This window comes from Kogia breviceps, chromosome 3, assembly GCF_026419965.1.
Source record: "Kogia breviceps isolate mKogBre1 chromosome 3, mKogBre1 haplotype 1, whole genome shotgun sequence".
NCBI lineage: Eukaryota > Metazoa > Chordata > Mammalia > Artiodactyla > Physeteridae > Kogia > Kogia breviceps.
Genome location: NC_081312.1, coordinates 144,606,409 through 144,622,027, shown reverse-complemented (window position 1 = coordinate 144,622,027; position 15,619 = coordinate 144,606,409). Strand labels below are relative to the sequence as shown.

Here is a 15,619-nt window from a genome sequence, read left to right as displayed (position 1 = left end):
AGGGTAGAAGGGAGTTGGGCTAATTGGGAATATTTTAGAATAGAATGGATTTGGAGGTTTTATAGGACAAATGAGAAGCCTATGATAAATGGGAGAGGGAAGAGTAGAATGACCCTTGGCTTAGGAAAACACAAAATATTTTCCAATTTGCTCCCCTATAAACTAAGGACAGAATTAAGGCCGCATTTGGGGAGCCATACATTTGTCAAAGAACAAGAGACATTCTACACATAAGTACACTTGGGAAAGGATGGCCGGGGCCTGGTTTAGAGGAAATGGATTATAGGTGTAGTCCACTGTAGTAGGTGGGAGGCAGAGAGGCAGGATGCAGAAGGTGTTGTCTCAGGAAGCCATGATGCACAGTGGCAGATCAAGAGAACTTCACAAGTTTAAGATACTTGAAACAGTGAATTTTTTTCCAGCTGGTATTCCACCTTCACAAAAATGATGCCCTGAAAGAGTATTTGGATGGTAGTAAAGTGAATTCTGTAAAGATGATAATGTTTGGTTTATTTAGGTTCTTTTTAGATGCCAATGAGTCACAGGTAAAAAACAAAACAAAACACAACATAATTAGAAATACAGAGTTAGATCTCAGGAAAACTAAGGAATGAAACTGGAAGATTCAAAGTTGAAAGGTAAAAGTGACAGTGGTTACATTATGAAGAAAGGAAATGTAAGGAGGCAAGAAGAGGTGAAGGAAGAAATGTCAATGAATAGGTGGAGGCAAAAAGGAAGAAGAAAAATCGTGGTAACGGTTAAACACAAGCTGAGGAGAACAGTTTCAAAAGTGAGTGACAACAATGACTCTAAAGAAGTCATAGAGGGCTTCCCTGGTGGCGCAGTGGTTGAGAATCCGCCTGCCGATGCAGGGGACATGGGTTCGTGCCCCGGTCCGGGAAGATCCCACATGCCGCGGAGCGGCTGGGCCCGTGAGCCATGGCCGCTGAGCCTGCGCGTCTGGAGCCTGTGCTTCGCAACGGGAGAGGCCACAACAGTGAGAGGCCCGCATATCACAAAAAAAAAAAAAAAAAAAGAAGAAGTCATAGAGTAGTAAGAGTGAAAAAAAGTGAATCAATATGGGGATCAGTACTTGACAGATAATCTTTAAAGGGGCAGTGTTAGTTGGTAGGTGAGGATGATACTCAAATTAAAAGGTAAAGAAATGAATCACGAATATGCTAGTAACAAATACTTTTTACAAATGTTCATGGTAATAAGAAGACAAGAGATAAGGAAAGTAGGCAGTAAGGACAAGTCTCTCTCATCTTAAAAAAAATACCTGAAATAATTTGTAAGCAGAAGGAACCTGGTAGATAGAAGATGAAGTTGCAAATTAACTGAATGAAGTTGTGGAAGAATTAGAGGAGATAAGGGGCAGGGTTAACTTTGGAGAAGCAGAACATGTTTGATTTCTGAGATTAATGCCTGGATAAATGTAACAGGAAAAAAATTTGAGGCGAAAAGATTAATTAAAAGGATGACCTCCAACTGAGTATTTGTAGGCCATGTTAATAACTAAGAGAAGCCAAAATAAAATCTTTAGAGTACCAAAAAAATGTTTAATCAGATACTGTAGGTAAGAATAAAGAAATATTTTAAAATAAAAAGATAGGACCCAATTCAAGTTAAAGATCATGAGTCAGAGTTGATTGAATCAAGCATTGTTTGGGCATCTAGAACTGAGCATAAAGTTCAGAAGAAAAAGATGGTCAAGTCTTTGGCCTTTATGCCAGGTGAGCAGGACTAAATGTGTAAAGGATTCTAGAACAAAAACAAAGCAGCAATCAAACCAGATGACCCTGAGGGTTAGGATGACTATAGTTAGATAGGTGCTGCTGGACTGGAAAAAGAACTCAAAGCCCAGAAAGTCATTGGGAAATGGGAATTCAAAATAAATGAACAGTATATATGACAAGATTAAAATAGTACTGTGGTAAGAAAGGGGGTACAACAAGTTTAAAGGTGATGTAAAGCACTGGCACTAAAGAAGTCAAGTTATCATAATGTCAGGCTAGTCATCAAGGTGGTTAAAAAACTGTGAGGGAGGTTCTGGAGCCGTCAAGAAATGTGGGAGAGCCCTTGAAAGGAGTACCTGATAATGATCAGAAAGTAACACAGAGGTCATGTTGTGATCTATAAGAAAATCACTTTTATTAATCATATTCTAATTCTAACTTTTGAAAAAATGGAACCTCACTTTGAAAAATCAACCTAACTGGATTATATCTGAACAACTTTTGACTTTTTAAAAATTTTATTTATTTTTTAAATGTTTTATTCTCATAATCTGTCGTTACTATTTTTTTCTTTCTTTTTTTTTTTCCACACCACGTGGCATGTGGGATCTTAGTTCCCTGACCAGGGATGGAACCCACGCTCCCTGCACTGGAAGCCCAGAGTCTTAACCACTGGACTGCCAGGGAAGTCCCAATTTTTGACTATTTTTTTAAAAATAAAAATCCATCCTGAAGGATGCCCCAACTAATGAGATACAAATGAAGATAACATAGGCTATGAAGGCTTTCTCTGCATAGAATACTCAAATTATCTAAGTTGAATGAATTAAAGAAAAATAATTCCAACAATGGCATCATGACTGAAATAGTCTCTCATTTCACTGAATGAATGCAAGGAGATATGGCTTGATGGATGGATGGACAGACAGATGGATTACAGAGAAAAAGAGAGAGAGAGAAAAAGACTCAATGAAGTTTCTAACATCACTGAAAACCCTGGAATCTCTCAAAGTGACTGCTTTGAAGAGAATAACACTCATGAGATTACATGTATTTGTTTCATAAATAGACTTAAAACATTTACTTTTCTGTCTTTGGAAGTAACCATGTTTGAAAGTTCTATAGGAAAAAAAATTCCCATAGAAAAACTATTTTCCCTAACAAACCTATCCTAATTTCATTAGTCTAACTGTTCTTAAAATTCAAGTTTCCAGGAACTTCATGAATTACTATGCCAAAAAATAGAAGTTTTCTTAGAAAAGAAAAACTGACTTCTAATAGGATAACTGTTTTCAAAAACAAACTTGCTGAACTGTAATTTTAATTGGTAATTATAGATGTTTAACTCATCTTACCTCATCATATGATTCACATAGGCTTTGCTACAGCTAGTGTTGTATCTGCAAAAACTACAGTGGACATATGTAGGAAAATGGTTTGCAAAATCTTTTATTTCAGAACAACACTCAATGCACTTGTGAACTCCCCGACGACACCTTATAGAGATATAAAGAAAATGATAAAAATATATTTTAAAATAAAAATAATAAGGGACCGCCTTATTAATTTTCTGTTAATTAAAGCTAAGGTGTTTAAATTAACATCTTCAAACACAGAATTATTTGAAAAATCTGCTCTGGAACAGCAGCTAGAATAAGTATAAAAAAATCTATATCAGCTAATGTTTCTTACTGGAATAAAGGGATTAATCAATTGGTTAAATTAACCAATTCAAACATCACAAGATATAAGCACAACATAAAACACCAGTGTAATAAATGAATATTAAAGAAAAACAGTAATTCATGTACTGTTCAACTGTTGTAAAAATATTTTTTATTATTTGCTTGGCCTTAAGTGACAGTGTATAAATGTACAAGAGAGCTGTGTAATAGGGTAAATTTATATTAAATAAAGTTTTTATACTTAAGATTAAATTAGTATTGTGTATCAAGAATAAAGATTACCTTAAATTCCTCAGTGCTGTATTGACTTTACTTTTTTTATTGCTACTAGCCAATGTGCTTTGTTTCTTTTGCATATTAGATATTTTTGATTTGTATTTAGATTTACTTCCATTAGGCTTACTTGCATTAGGTTTATTTGCAATGGATTTAGTTATATTAGGTTTACTTGTGTTAGATTTTGTGGGATTTTTAGCAGTTATATTTTTAGTCCTTGGAGGTGAGAGCTGAAGGGTAGAAGTGCTTGCACTAATGGTAGGTGTAGTTGAAGATCCTGATTGAAGAGGGCCAACTGAAGCTCGAATAGTAACCTACAAAAATGAAGACAATATTTGCTTTAGAAAATTAATCACTGCATTACTGTTAAAATATCACTGCATAACGAAAAGTTAAACATCAAGTTCTTGGAAAGGGCAAGTATAAACTATAACTGGTAAGTCTTCCATTTATTCTAAATGTTCATATCAATTAAATGAAATTAAACTTGATATTTACTCATTTGTAATCTTACATTTTTATACTGATATCAGTTATATGTTAAGAGTTATTAATGGATAATTAGGAGTTAAAGCAAATTATATGAATATTAAAAGAGCACATTCCATAGCTATTTCTATGCTCTGATATAACTAAAAATTCACAAACACAGAGGTCAAAATTTAAATCTCAAAGCCTAGAAAGGACTGTGTTACCCTTCGACAACTATGAAACAAACAGATCTACAGCAAATGTGACTTCTTTCCAGAGGCTCATTGGGCAGGATTTATGTTTACAAAGGTTATGTGAGGGGTTATATCAATTCACTATACTGCATGGCGAGTTTAATAATACTTAGAATTTCCTTAAAGGAAGCTAATACAAGACTTAACATTTGATATTAAGAAATTATATTTGCTGGTTGACAATGAAAAACACAACTGCTCCAACTTTCTCATTAATCATTTGACTATACACCCCCCCCATGTATTTGAGGAACAGCCTATGAGGAAGTACCATGAAAAACATGTGCTTTAGTATCATACAAAGGCACTGGACTAGGAATCAAAAGACGTGAGGTTAAAGCTAATACCACTCCTTTCTAGCCATGTGACCTTGAATCTGTAACATCCTAAGCTTCTTTATCTATAATAAGGGACAATACTTCCCTCATCTACCTCACTGGCTTACTATATAGTTTAAATAATATGTGAATAAACATAACAAAAGCCGAATTCTAAGTTGCTATAAAAACATTTAGTATCATTATTATTATTATTATTATTAAGGGAAAATATGAGAGAGGACTGCACTGCTTACATTAGTGTTCTGCATGTCTAGTCCCAGCATGGAATGAATGGATTGCAGGGAAGGATGCTGGATAGCTTCTCTTGCTCTAGGTCTTCAGAGCATGGCTTTATATTGTTTTAGTTAATTCAAATAACAGACATACCCACATTCAAAGGTAAGAACCCAAAGCCAAATATAAATGTTTTGGGGATTATTTCACTTTGGATTATCCATGCCTCTGTTTCCCTCCACTGGAGCAAATATTCAAGAGCTGACTGTGTATAAAGAAGTCAGAGAAAACAGAGGTATATAAGGCAAAAAGGGAAAAGTAAATTACAATCATCAGTATGCAGTCAGACATGTGTTTGCTCACTTAAAACATAATGCTATCCAGCAGCAGAACTTGCTTCTCTGAGAGCAGACTCAGTAATAACAATTTCAATAAACATCTGAGAACCTACAGCATTCAAGGCACTATACCAGATGCTGAGGACACAAAGATAAATAAAACATGATTCCTGATCTCAAGCATCTTACAGTTTAACAGATAAAAATGACATATACACTGCCAACTGGAATAGCTCCAAAATAGCCTATGTAACATTGACATAACCATTGCCCCTGGAACAGTTAATCTAGCTATACTTTTTACAAAGGAATACCACTCTAGAGTTGCACACACTACTGACCAAAAAGTAATGGTTAGAAGTTTTATTCCTAAATATAGGAATGGTAAAACCTAAAATTAAAGTCTTAATTAAATCAGAAATCATTTTAAAAATATTATATTCAATAAATAAAACCAGGCAGGAGTTAATGTTTATTATCATACAAAATGTTAAACTACCACATATTTGAACTCACTTTTGTTCCTGGAGGCAATCCTTCTAGTTGTTTAGGTTTTATAAATGTCCGATGATGCTGAGTCTTGTGATCCATTTTCTCTTTGCATGTTAAAAACTGTAGTCTGCATTTTGTACAACGATGTATTCCTTTTTTCTGTTTAGAAAACAGAAAAAGTGAAGAAAAATAATTTCTACAACCACAAATATTGTGTCCTGAAACTGCTCTGATTTAATTTTAATGATACTAATTTTAAAACTAGTATTTTACATCTCTTATCATATATAATAGCACAATATTATTTTATTTTTAAAACATTCTTTGCATTAGTATTTAGGTTTCAAAAATGTCTGTTACTATCCAGACATTGAACATGAAAGTTGCATCAAAAGATTCTAATGAAAGTTCTCTCAATAGTGCTATGAAAGCTCTTTTAATTATAATTTTAAAGTACTTAGACATATGATACTGTGAAAATGAACTATACTACATTTTTATCCTATAAAATAGTAAATTCTTTTTAATTTTTGCTATTTCTAGTTGGTTGACAAGTTGGAAAAATAAATTCAAATAGCCAACCACAGATTTCAAAGAAAGTTGTTATAGCAAGGGTTGTATAAAGCAGTGTTGTCTAATAAAACTTTCTTCAATGATCAAAATGTTCTAGAGCTGCACTGCCCAATACAGTAGCAACTAGACATATGTGGTTAATGAGCACCTGAAATGTGCCAAGTGCAACTGAGTAAACAAATTTTAAATTTTATTTAATTTTAATTAATTTAAGTTTAAATAGCCACATATGGCTAGTGGTTACAACATTGGACAGTGTGGATATGGAAGCATAAAGAAAAACAACTATTCCCAATCTACTTACTGGCTGAGACCCCTTGACTAAGTCCCTCCTCAAACTTAATCCTGTTATTATTCCACAGATGGGACCCAAGAAAAATCCAAATCACTTTCCCATAGCTATTCAGTGACAATTGCCAGACACCTAATCCAGTGTTCTTTCTACTACACAATATCAACTATAATATTGATATTTATGCTCTCATTAATTTAAAAATTATATATGTATATGCAAACATATATATAAACTGAAACAACATATAAATACAAAAGAATGTTTTCTCTAAAGCTACGATCTTCCAGATACATCACTATTTCCTTTTAAATACAATCAGTCATTTATAAAATTAGAACAGATAATACACTGGGAAGTACCTAGCACAGTACTGGCACACAGCAGGCATTTCATAAATAAAAGTTCTTTACAAAGTTCAAAGCAATATATAAATATATTATGTTTGTATTGTATTTTAGATGCATCTTAAGACTGTTTTAGAAGTGTGATGCATTCTTGGAGGTACAGGCAACTTAAATTTACTCATAATTGCTCAAAGAAGAGGAAGAAAAAGAGAAAACGTGGGCAAGAAACAGATACCAAGTCAAGAGGACAGAAAAAAAGTTCTCCAGAATCCAGTATCCAGAAATCTTTTCTCTATCTATAATCCCTCCCGATGTTACCTTTTCATTTCATGCCTTTAAGTATCATCTATCCAACTACCTACTTGATATCACTACTTGATGTCTAATATGCATCTCAAACCAACATGGACAAAACTGAATTCTGGATTTCTTCCCTACCTCCCTGCCCCCCAAAATATGCTCTTTCCTCAGTCTTCACCATATGACAGTATATGAAAATTCCACTCTTGCAGCTGCTTAGGACAAAAAACTTGGTCACATCCGATATCCAACCCATTAATAAAAGGTGTCAGCTCTACCTTCAAAAACTGTCATAATATTTCCACTTACTACCTTCAACCACTGCTACAATACTTGTCCAAGACACTCAATTTGACTAACAATAACCTCCTATGTTCTTCCTTTCATGTTCTTTCTTCCCTATGGTCTATTCTCCTCACAGCTGCCAATGATCTTAAAACGTGGCAGATCTTTCACATGCTTAAAATGCTGATGGTTTTCCAAAGTCCTGATTCTGGTTTACAAGGCTCTGTATGAACTGGCCTGCATTCTATTGCTACAACCTTATTTCCTACTACTTTTCCTCTTATTACTTTACTCTGCTCCAGCCACAACTGGCCTCTGTGATGTTCTTTGAGTGCCCCAGGTACACACTCACTTCACTCCCAATATAATGTTACTTCTCCCAGATTTCCTCACAGCTTACTCCTTTATTTCCTTCAGAGTGGCCCGTTTTTGGCCACTATATATACAAGACAGCAACCACTCCACTCCTCCACTCCCAACATCTCCCCAATCCTAGGTACTCCTTATCCTCCACATTTTCCTTCTACAGTACTTATTTCCAGCTAGTACACATATACCTTCAAATTTAAGTACACATATATTTATTATTTTTCTCCACTATAATCCAAATTCCAGAGGACACAAACTTTGTTTTGTTCACTGCTATGTAATATCTAAAACAGTCTCTGGCATTAGTAAGGCACTCAATAAATATTTGTTAAATAAATGGACAGTAAGGCAGAAAGCAAGAGACTGACAGAAAGTGCATATGAGCAGAAGGTACAATTTAACTAGTTCAAAATGTCTGCCATTCCATTCAATGAAAATACATCCAGAATCCTGAGATAGAATACATTAATCTACTATGCCCTTAGTTGGACACAAGTCTTGTACAGTTCTCTTGTGTATGTATGCATTTAAATGTGTAAAAGGTGATAAAGACACAGTACATTTTTTAATAACATGATGTTTAACCAAAGAGGTGGTGATCTATTCCAAGGGTAGAGAAATAATTGTCTGTGTTGAATTTTGGATAAGCATACTACACTGTTTAGGGTAATACTGACTATATGTAATTTCTGACCTTAGACCTAATAATACCAAAATGAAATCTGACTCTGTGATAGAACAGTAAAAGGCTGGACTCAGAAATCAAATTTTAACTCTGCTTTTTATTAGGTAATGTGACATGGAGCAACTTACTTTCTCCAAAACTTTGTTTCCTCATCTCTAAGGGTGATTGTGAGGATGCAACAAGATAATGCATGTAAAGCACCTGTTGCTGTCATAAGGTAAATGACTGCATATGTTAACTGCTTACTGTTTTTATTAAAGATCTAATCTAAAACAAAACCACTTTCATTATTTCTTAAAAGTCATAACAACTAGATTGTTAGCTCTAAAATCACCCAAGACCTAACAATACATTGTCTTAAACAAAAGTTACAACCAAAGTCTTCTAAAACAATAAAATAAGCCATAGAGTCAACAATTCTTATTATCTCATATTGCTCTAATAATGTCACCTCAGTTACAAGTTTTTGCTCAGCTATAATTTTCCAGTCCTTTGTAAATAATCATACAAATTGTAAATTTCTTGAAGGATGCATGATGATCCTTCTTATTGATAGACTTTCCCCTCTTAACTGCTGGCTGTCTACCTACTAGGTGCTCCAAATAAACAAAAAAGAAAACTGGACACGCATGGCAACTGAAGACATAAAACTCAGGGTATAAAAACTGATTAAAAATCACATAACTAGGGAGGAGCTTCAAGATGGCGGACAAGTAAGACGTGGAGATCACCTTCCCCCCAACAAATACATTGAAATATATCTACATGTGGAACAACTCCTACAGAACACCTACTGAACACTGGCAGAAGACCTCAGACCTCGCAAAAGGCAAGAAACTCCCCACGTACCTGGGTAGGGCAAAAGAACAAAGAAAAAACACAGACAAAAGAATAGGGACAGGACCTGCACCAGTGGGAGGGAGCTGTGAAGGAGGAAAGGTTTCCACACACTAGGAAGCCCCTTTGCAGGCGGAGACTGAGGGTGGTGGAGGGGGGAAGCTTCAGAGCCATGGAGGAGAGTGCAGTAACGGGGGTGTGGAGGGTAAAGTGGAAAGATTCCCCCACAGAGGACAGGTGCTGACCAGCACGCACTAGCCCAAGAGGCTTGTCTGCTCACCTGCTGGGATGGGGCTAGTGCGCCACAGCTAGCCGGGAGCCAGTCCGGGAAAAAGTCTGGACCTGCCTAAGAAGCAAGAGACTTTTTCTTGCCTCTTTGTTTTCTGGTGTGCCAGGAGATGGGATTAACATCACCACTTAAAGGAGCTCCAGAGACGGGCATGAGCCGTGGCTATCAGCACGGACCCCAGAGATGGGCATGAGATGCTAAAGCTGCTGCTGCAGCCACCAAGAAGGCTGTGTGCAAGCACAGGTCACTCTCCACACCACCCCTCCCGGGAGCCTGTGCAGCCCGCCACTGCCAGGGTTCCATGATCCAGGGACAACTTCCTGGGAGAACGCACAGTACGCCTCAGGCTGGTGCAACATCACACTGGCCTCTACCGCCGCAGGCCCGCCCCGAACTCCGTACCCGTCCCTCACACCAGCCTGAGTGAGCCAGAGCCCCCGAATCAGCTGCTCCTTTAACCCATCGTGTCTGAGCGAAGAACACACGCCCTCAGGTGACCTACATGCAGAAGCAGGGCCAAATCCAAAGCTGAAGCCAAGCAGCTGTGCAGACGAAGAAGAGAAAGGGAAATCTCTCCCAGCAGCCTCAGGAGCAGCAGATTAAATCTCCACAATCAACTTGAAGTACCCTGCATCTGTGGAATACCTGAATAGACAACGCATCATCCCAAATTGAGGAGGTGGACTTTGGGAGCAACAATATTTTTTTTTCCCCTTTTTCTCTTTTTGTGAGTGTGTATGCATATGCTTCTGTGTGTGATTTTGTCTATATAGCTTTGCTTTAACCACTTGTCCTAGGGTTCTGTCTGTGAGTATTTTTGTTTGTTTTTGTTTTTGTTTTTTTTTTAGTATAGTTTTCAGTGCTTGTTATTGGTGGATTAGTTTTTTGGTTTGGTTGTTCTCTTCTTTCTTTTTTAATTACTTTCAAAATTTTTAAAATAATTTTTGTTTTTTATTTTAATAACTTTTAAATTTTATTTTATCTTTTTCTTTCTTTCTTTCCTTTTTTCTCCCTTTTATTCTGAGCCGTGTGGATGACAGGCTCTTGGTGCTCCAGCCAGGAGTCAAGCCTGTGCCTCTGAGTGGGGGAGAGCCAAAGTTCAGGACACTGGTCCAACAGAGACCTCCCAGCTCCACGTAATATACAACAGCGAAAATCTCCCAGACATCTCCAAATCAATGCCAAGACCCAGCTCCACTCAACGACCAGTAACCTACACTACAGTTCTGGACACCATATGCCAAACAACTAGCAAGACAGGAACACAACCCCACCCATAAGCAGAGAGGCCACCTAAAATCATAATAAGGTCACAGACACCCCAAAACACACCACCAGACGTGGACCTGCCCACCAGAAAGACAAGATCCAGACTCATCCACCAGAACACAGACACTAGTCCCCTCCACCAGGAAGCCCACACAGCTCACTGAACCAACCTTAGCCACTGGGGGCAGACACCAAAAACAACGGGAACTATGAACCTGCAGCCTGAGAAAAGGAGATCCCAAACACAGTAAGTTAAGCAAAATGAGAAGACAAAGAAACACACAGCACATGAAAGAGCAAGGTAAAACCCACCAGACCTAACAAATGAACAGGAAATAGGCAGTCTACCTGAAAAAGAATTCAGAGTAATGATAGTAAAGATGATCCAGAATCGTAGAAATAGAATGCAGAAAATACAAAAAACGTTTAACATGGACCTAGAAGAACTAAAGAGCAAACAATCATGAACAACACAATAAATGAAATTAAGAACTCTCTAGAATGGATCAAGAGCAGAATAACTGAGGCACAGAAAGGATAAATGACCTGGAATATAAAAAAGTAGAAATAACTACTGCAGAACAGAATAAAGAAAAAAGAATGAAAAGAATTGAGGATAGTCTCAGAGACCTCTGGGACAACATTAAATGCACCAACATTCGAATTATAGGGGTCCCAGCAGAAGAGAAAAAGAAAGGAACTTAGAAAATATTTGAAGAGATTATAGTTAAAAACTTCCCTAATATGGGTAAGGAAATAGTTAATAAACTCCAGGAAGCACAGAGAGTCCCATACAGGATAAATCCAAGGAGAAACACGCCAAGACACATATTAATCAAACTATCAAAAATTAAAAGCAGCAAGGGAAAAACAACAAATAACATACAAGGGAATCCCCATAAGGTTAACAGCTGATCGTTCAGTAGAAACTCTGCAAGCCAGAAGGGAGTGCAGGACATATTTAAAGTGATGAAAGGGAAAAACCTACAACCAAGATTACTCTATCCAGCAAGGATCTCATTCAGATTTGACAGTGAAACTGAAACCTTTACAGACAAGTAAAAGCTAAGAGAAAATCAGCACAACCAAACCAGCTTTACAACAAATGCTAAAGGAACTTCTCTAGGGAGGAAACACAAGAGAAGGAAGAGACCTACAATAACAAACCCAAAACAATTAAGAAAATGGGAATAGGAACATACATATCAATAATTACCTTGAATGTAAATGGATTAAATGCTCTAACCAAAAGACATAGATTGGCTGAATGGATACAAAAACAAGACCCGTATATATGCTGTCTACAAGAGACCCACTTGAGACCTAGGGACACATACAGACTGAAAGTGAGGGGATGGAAAAATATATTCCATGAAAATGGAAATCAAAAGAAAGCTGGAATAGCAATTCTCATATCAGACAAAATAGACTTTAAAACAAAGACTATTACAAGAGACAAAGAAGGACACTACATAATGATCAGGCGATCAATCCAAGAAGAAGATATAACAGTTGTAAATATTTATGCACCCAACATGGGAGCACCTCAATATATAAGGCAAATGCTAACAGCCATAAGAGGGGAAATCGACAGTAACATAATCATAGTACGGGACTTAAACACCCCACTTTCACCAATGGACAGATCATTCAAAATGAAAATAAATAAGAAAACACAAGCTTTAAATGATACATTAAACAAGATGAACTTAATTGATATTTATAAGACATTCCATCCAAAAACAACAGAATACACTTTCTTCTCAAGTGCTCATGGAACATTCTCCAGGATAGATCATATCTTGGGTCACAAGTCAAGTCTTTGTAAATTTAAGAAAATTGAAATCGTATGAAGTATCTTATCTGACCACCACGCTATGAGACTAGGTATCAATTATAGGAAAAAATCTGTAAAAAATAAGAACATATGGATGCTAAACAATACAGTACTTAATAACCAAGAAATCACTGAAGAAATCAAAGAGGAAATCAAAAAATACCTAGAAACAAATGACAATGAAAACACGATGACCCAAAACCTATAGATTGAAGCAAAAGCAGTTCTAAGAGGGAAGCTGATAGCAGTACAATCTTACCTTAAGAAACCAGAAACATCTCAAATAAACAACCCAACCTTACACCTAAAGCAATTAGAGAAAGAAGAACAAAAAACCCCCAAAGTTAGCAGAAGGAAAGAAATCACAAAGATCAGAGCAGAAATAAATGACATAGAAACAAAGAAAACAAGAGCAAAGATCAATAAAACTAAAAGGTGGTTCTTTGAGAAGATAAACAAAATTGATAAACCATTAGCCAGACTCATCAAGAAAAAAAGGGAGAAGACTCAAATCAATAGAACTAAAAATGAAAGAGGGGAAGTAACACCTGACACTGCAGAAATACAAAAGGATCATGAGAGACTACTACAAGCAACTCTTTGACAATAAAATGGACAACCTGGAAAAAATGGACAAATTCTTAGAAATGCACAACCTTCTGAGACTGAACCAGGAAGAAACAGACCAATCATAAGCACTAAAAGTGAAACTGTGATTAAAAATCTTCCAACAAAAATAGCCCAGGACCAGATGGCTTCACAGGCGAATTCTATCAAACATTAAGAGAAGAGCTAACACCTATCCTTCTCAAACTCTTCCAAAATATAGCAGAGAGGGGCTTCCCTGGTGGCGCAGTAGTTGAAAGTCCGCCTGCCAATGCAGGGGACATGGGTTCATGCCCCAGTCCGGGAAGATCCCACGTGCCGCAGAGCGGCTAGGCCCATGAGCCATGGCCACTGAGCCTGCGCGTCCGGAGCCTGTGCTCCACAATGGGAGAGGCCACAACAGTGAGAGGCCCACATACTGCAAAAAAAAAAAAAAAAATAGCAGAGGGAGGAACTCTCCCAAACTATGAGGCCACCATCGCCCTGATACCAAAACCAGATAAAGATGTCACAACAAAAGAAAACTACAGGCCAATATCACTGATGAACATAGATGCAAAAGTCCTCAACAGAACACTAGCAAACAGAATCCAACAGCACATTAAAAGGATCATACACCATGATCAAGTGGGGTGTATTCCAGGAATGCAAGGATTCTTCAATATATGCAAATCAATCAATGTGATATACAATATTAACAAATTGAAGGAGGAAAACCATATGATCATCTCAATAGATGCAGAGAAAGCTTTCGAGAAAATTCAACACCCATTTATGATAAAAACCCTCCAGAAAATAGGCATAGAGGGAACTTTCCTCAACATAATGAAAGCCATATATGACAAACGCACAGCCAACCTCATCCTCAATGGTGAAAAACTGAAACCATTTCCATGAAGATCAGGAACAAGACAAGGTTGCCCACTCTCACCACTATTATTCAACATACTTTTGGAAGTTTTAGCCACAGCAATCGGAGAAGGAAAAGAAATAAAAGGAATACAAATTGGAAAAGAAGAAGTAAAGGTGGCACTGTTTGCAGATGACATGATACTATACATAGAGAATCCTAAAGATGCCACCAGAAAACTACTAGAACTAATCAATGAATTTGGTAAAGTAGCAGGATACAAAATTAATGCACAGAAATCTCTGGCATTCCTATATACTAATGATGAAAAATCTGAGAGTGAAATTAAGAAAACACTCCCATTTACCATTGCAACAAAAAGAATAAAATATCTAGGAATAAACCTACCTGAGGAGACAAAAGACCTGTATGCAGAAAATTATAAGACAATGATGAAAGAAATTAAAGATGATACAAATAGATGGAGAGATATACCATGTTCTTTGATTGGAAGAATCAACATTGTGAAAATGACTATATTACCCAAAGCAATCTACAGATTCAATGCAATCCCTATAAAACTACCACTGGCATTTTTCACAGAACTAGAACAAAAAATTCACAATTTGTATGGAAACAGAAAAGACCCTGAATAGCCAAAGCAATCTTGAGAAAGAAAAATGGAGCTGGAGGAATCAGGCTCCCAGACTTCAGACTATACTACAAAGCTACAGTAATCAAGACAGTATGGTACTGGCACAAAAACAGAACTATAGATCAATGGAACAGGATAGAAAGCCCAGGGATAAACCCACACACCTGTGGTCACCTTATCTTTGATAAAGGAGGCAAGAATATACAATGGAGAAAAGACAGCCTCTTCAATAAGTAGTGCTGGGAAAACTGGACAGCTACATGTAAAAGAATGAAATTAGAACACTCCCCTAACACCATACACAAAAATAAACTCAAAATGGTTTAAATACCTAAATGCAAGGCCAAACACTATCAAACTCTTAGAGGAAAACAGAGGCCAAACACTCTAGGACATCAATCACAGCAAGATCCTTTTTGACCCACCTGCTAGAGAAATGGAAATAAAAACAAAAATAAACAAGTGGGACCTAATGAAACTTAAAAGCGTTGGAACAGCAAAGGAAACCATAAACAAGACGAAAAGACAACCCTCAGAATGGGAGAAAATATTTGCAAAAGAAGTAACTGACAAAGGATTAATCTCCAGTATTTACAAGCATCTCATGCAGCTCAAT

General features: G+C 36.8%; 1 protein-coding gene across 8 annotated transcripts in view; it reads right to left on the bottom strand.

The window, feature by feature from the left end:
* Nucleotides 1–15,619, bottom strand: part of ZNF280D (zinc finger protein 280D) — a 122,669-nt gene that overhangs the window by 51,002 nt on the left and 56,048 nt on the right. For all 8 annotated transcript variants that reach the window (XR_010839803.1, XM_059056222.2, XM_059056218.2 and 5 more), the window contains 3 exons: nucleotides 5,834–5,968; nucleotides 3,707–4,014; nucleotides 3,095–3,235 (listed from right to left, as the gene is read on the bottom strand). Coding sequence is in view for 7 of the 8 variants with exons in the window: in XM_059056222.2 (XP_058912205.1) it covers nucleotides 3,095–3,235; nucleotides 3,707–4,014; nucleotides 5,834–5,968 (584 nt within the window). In the remaining variant the exon portion in view is untranslated. The remainder of the gene's footprint in view (nucleotides 1–3,094; nucleotides 3,236–3,706; nucleotides 4,015–5,833; nucleotides 5,969–15,619) is intronic.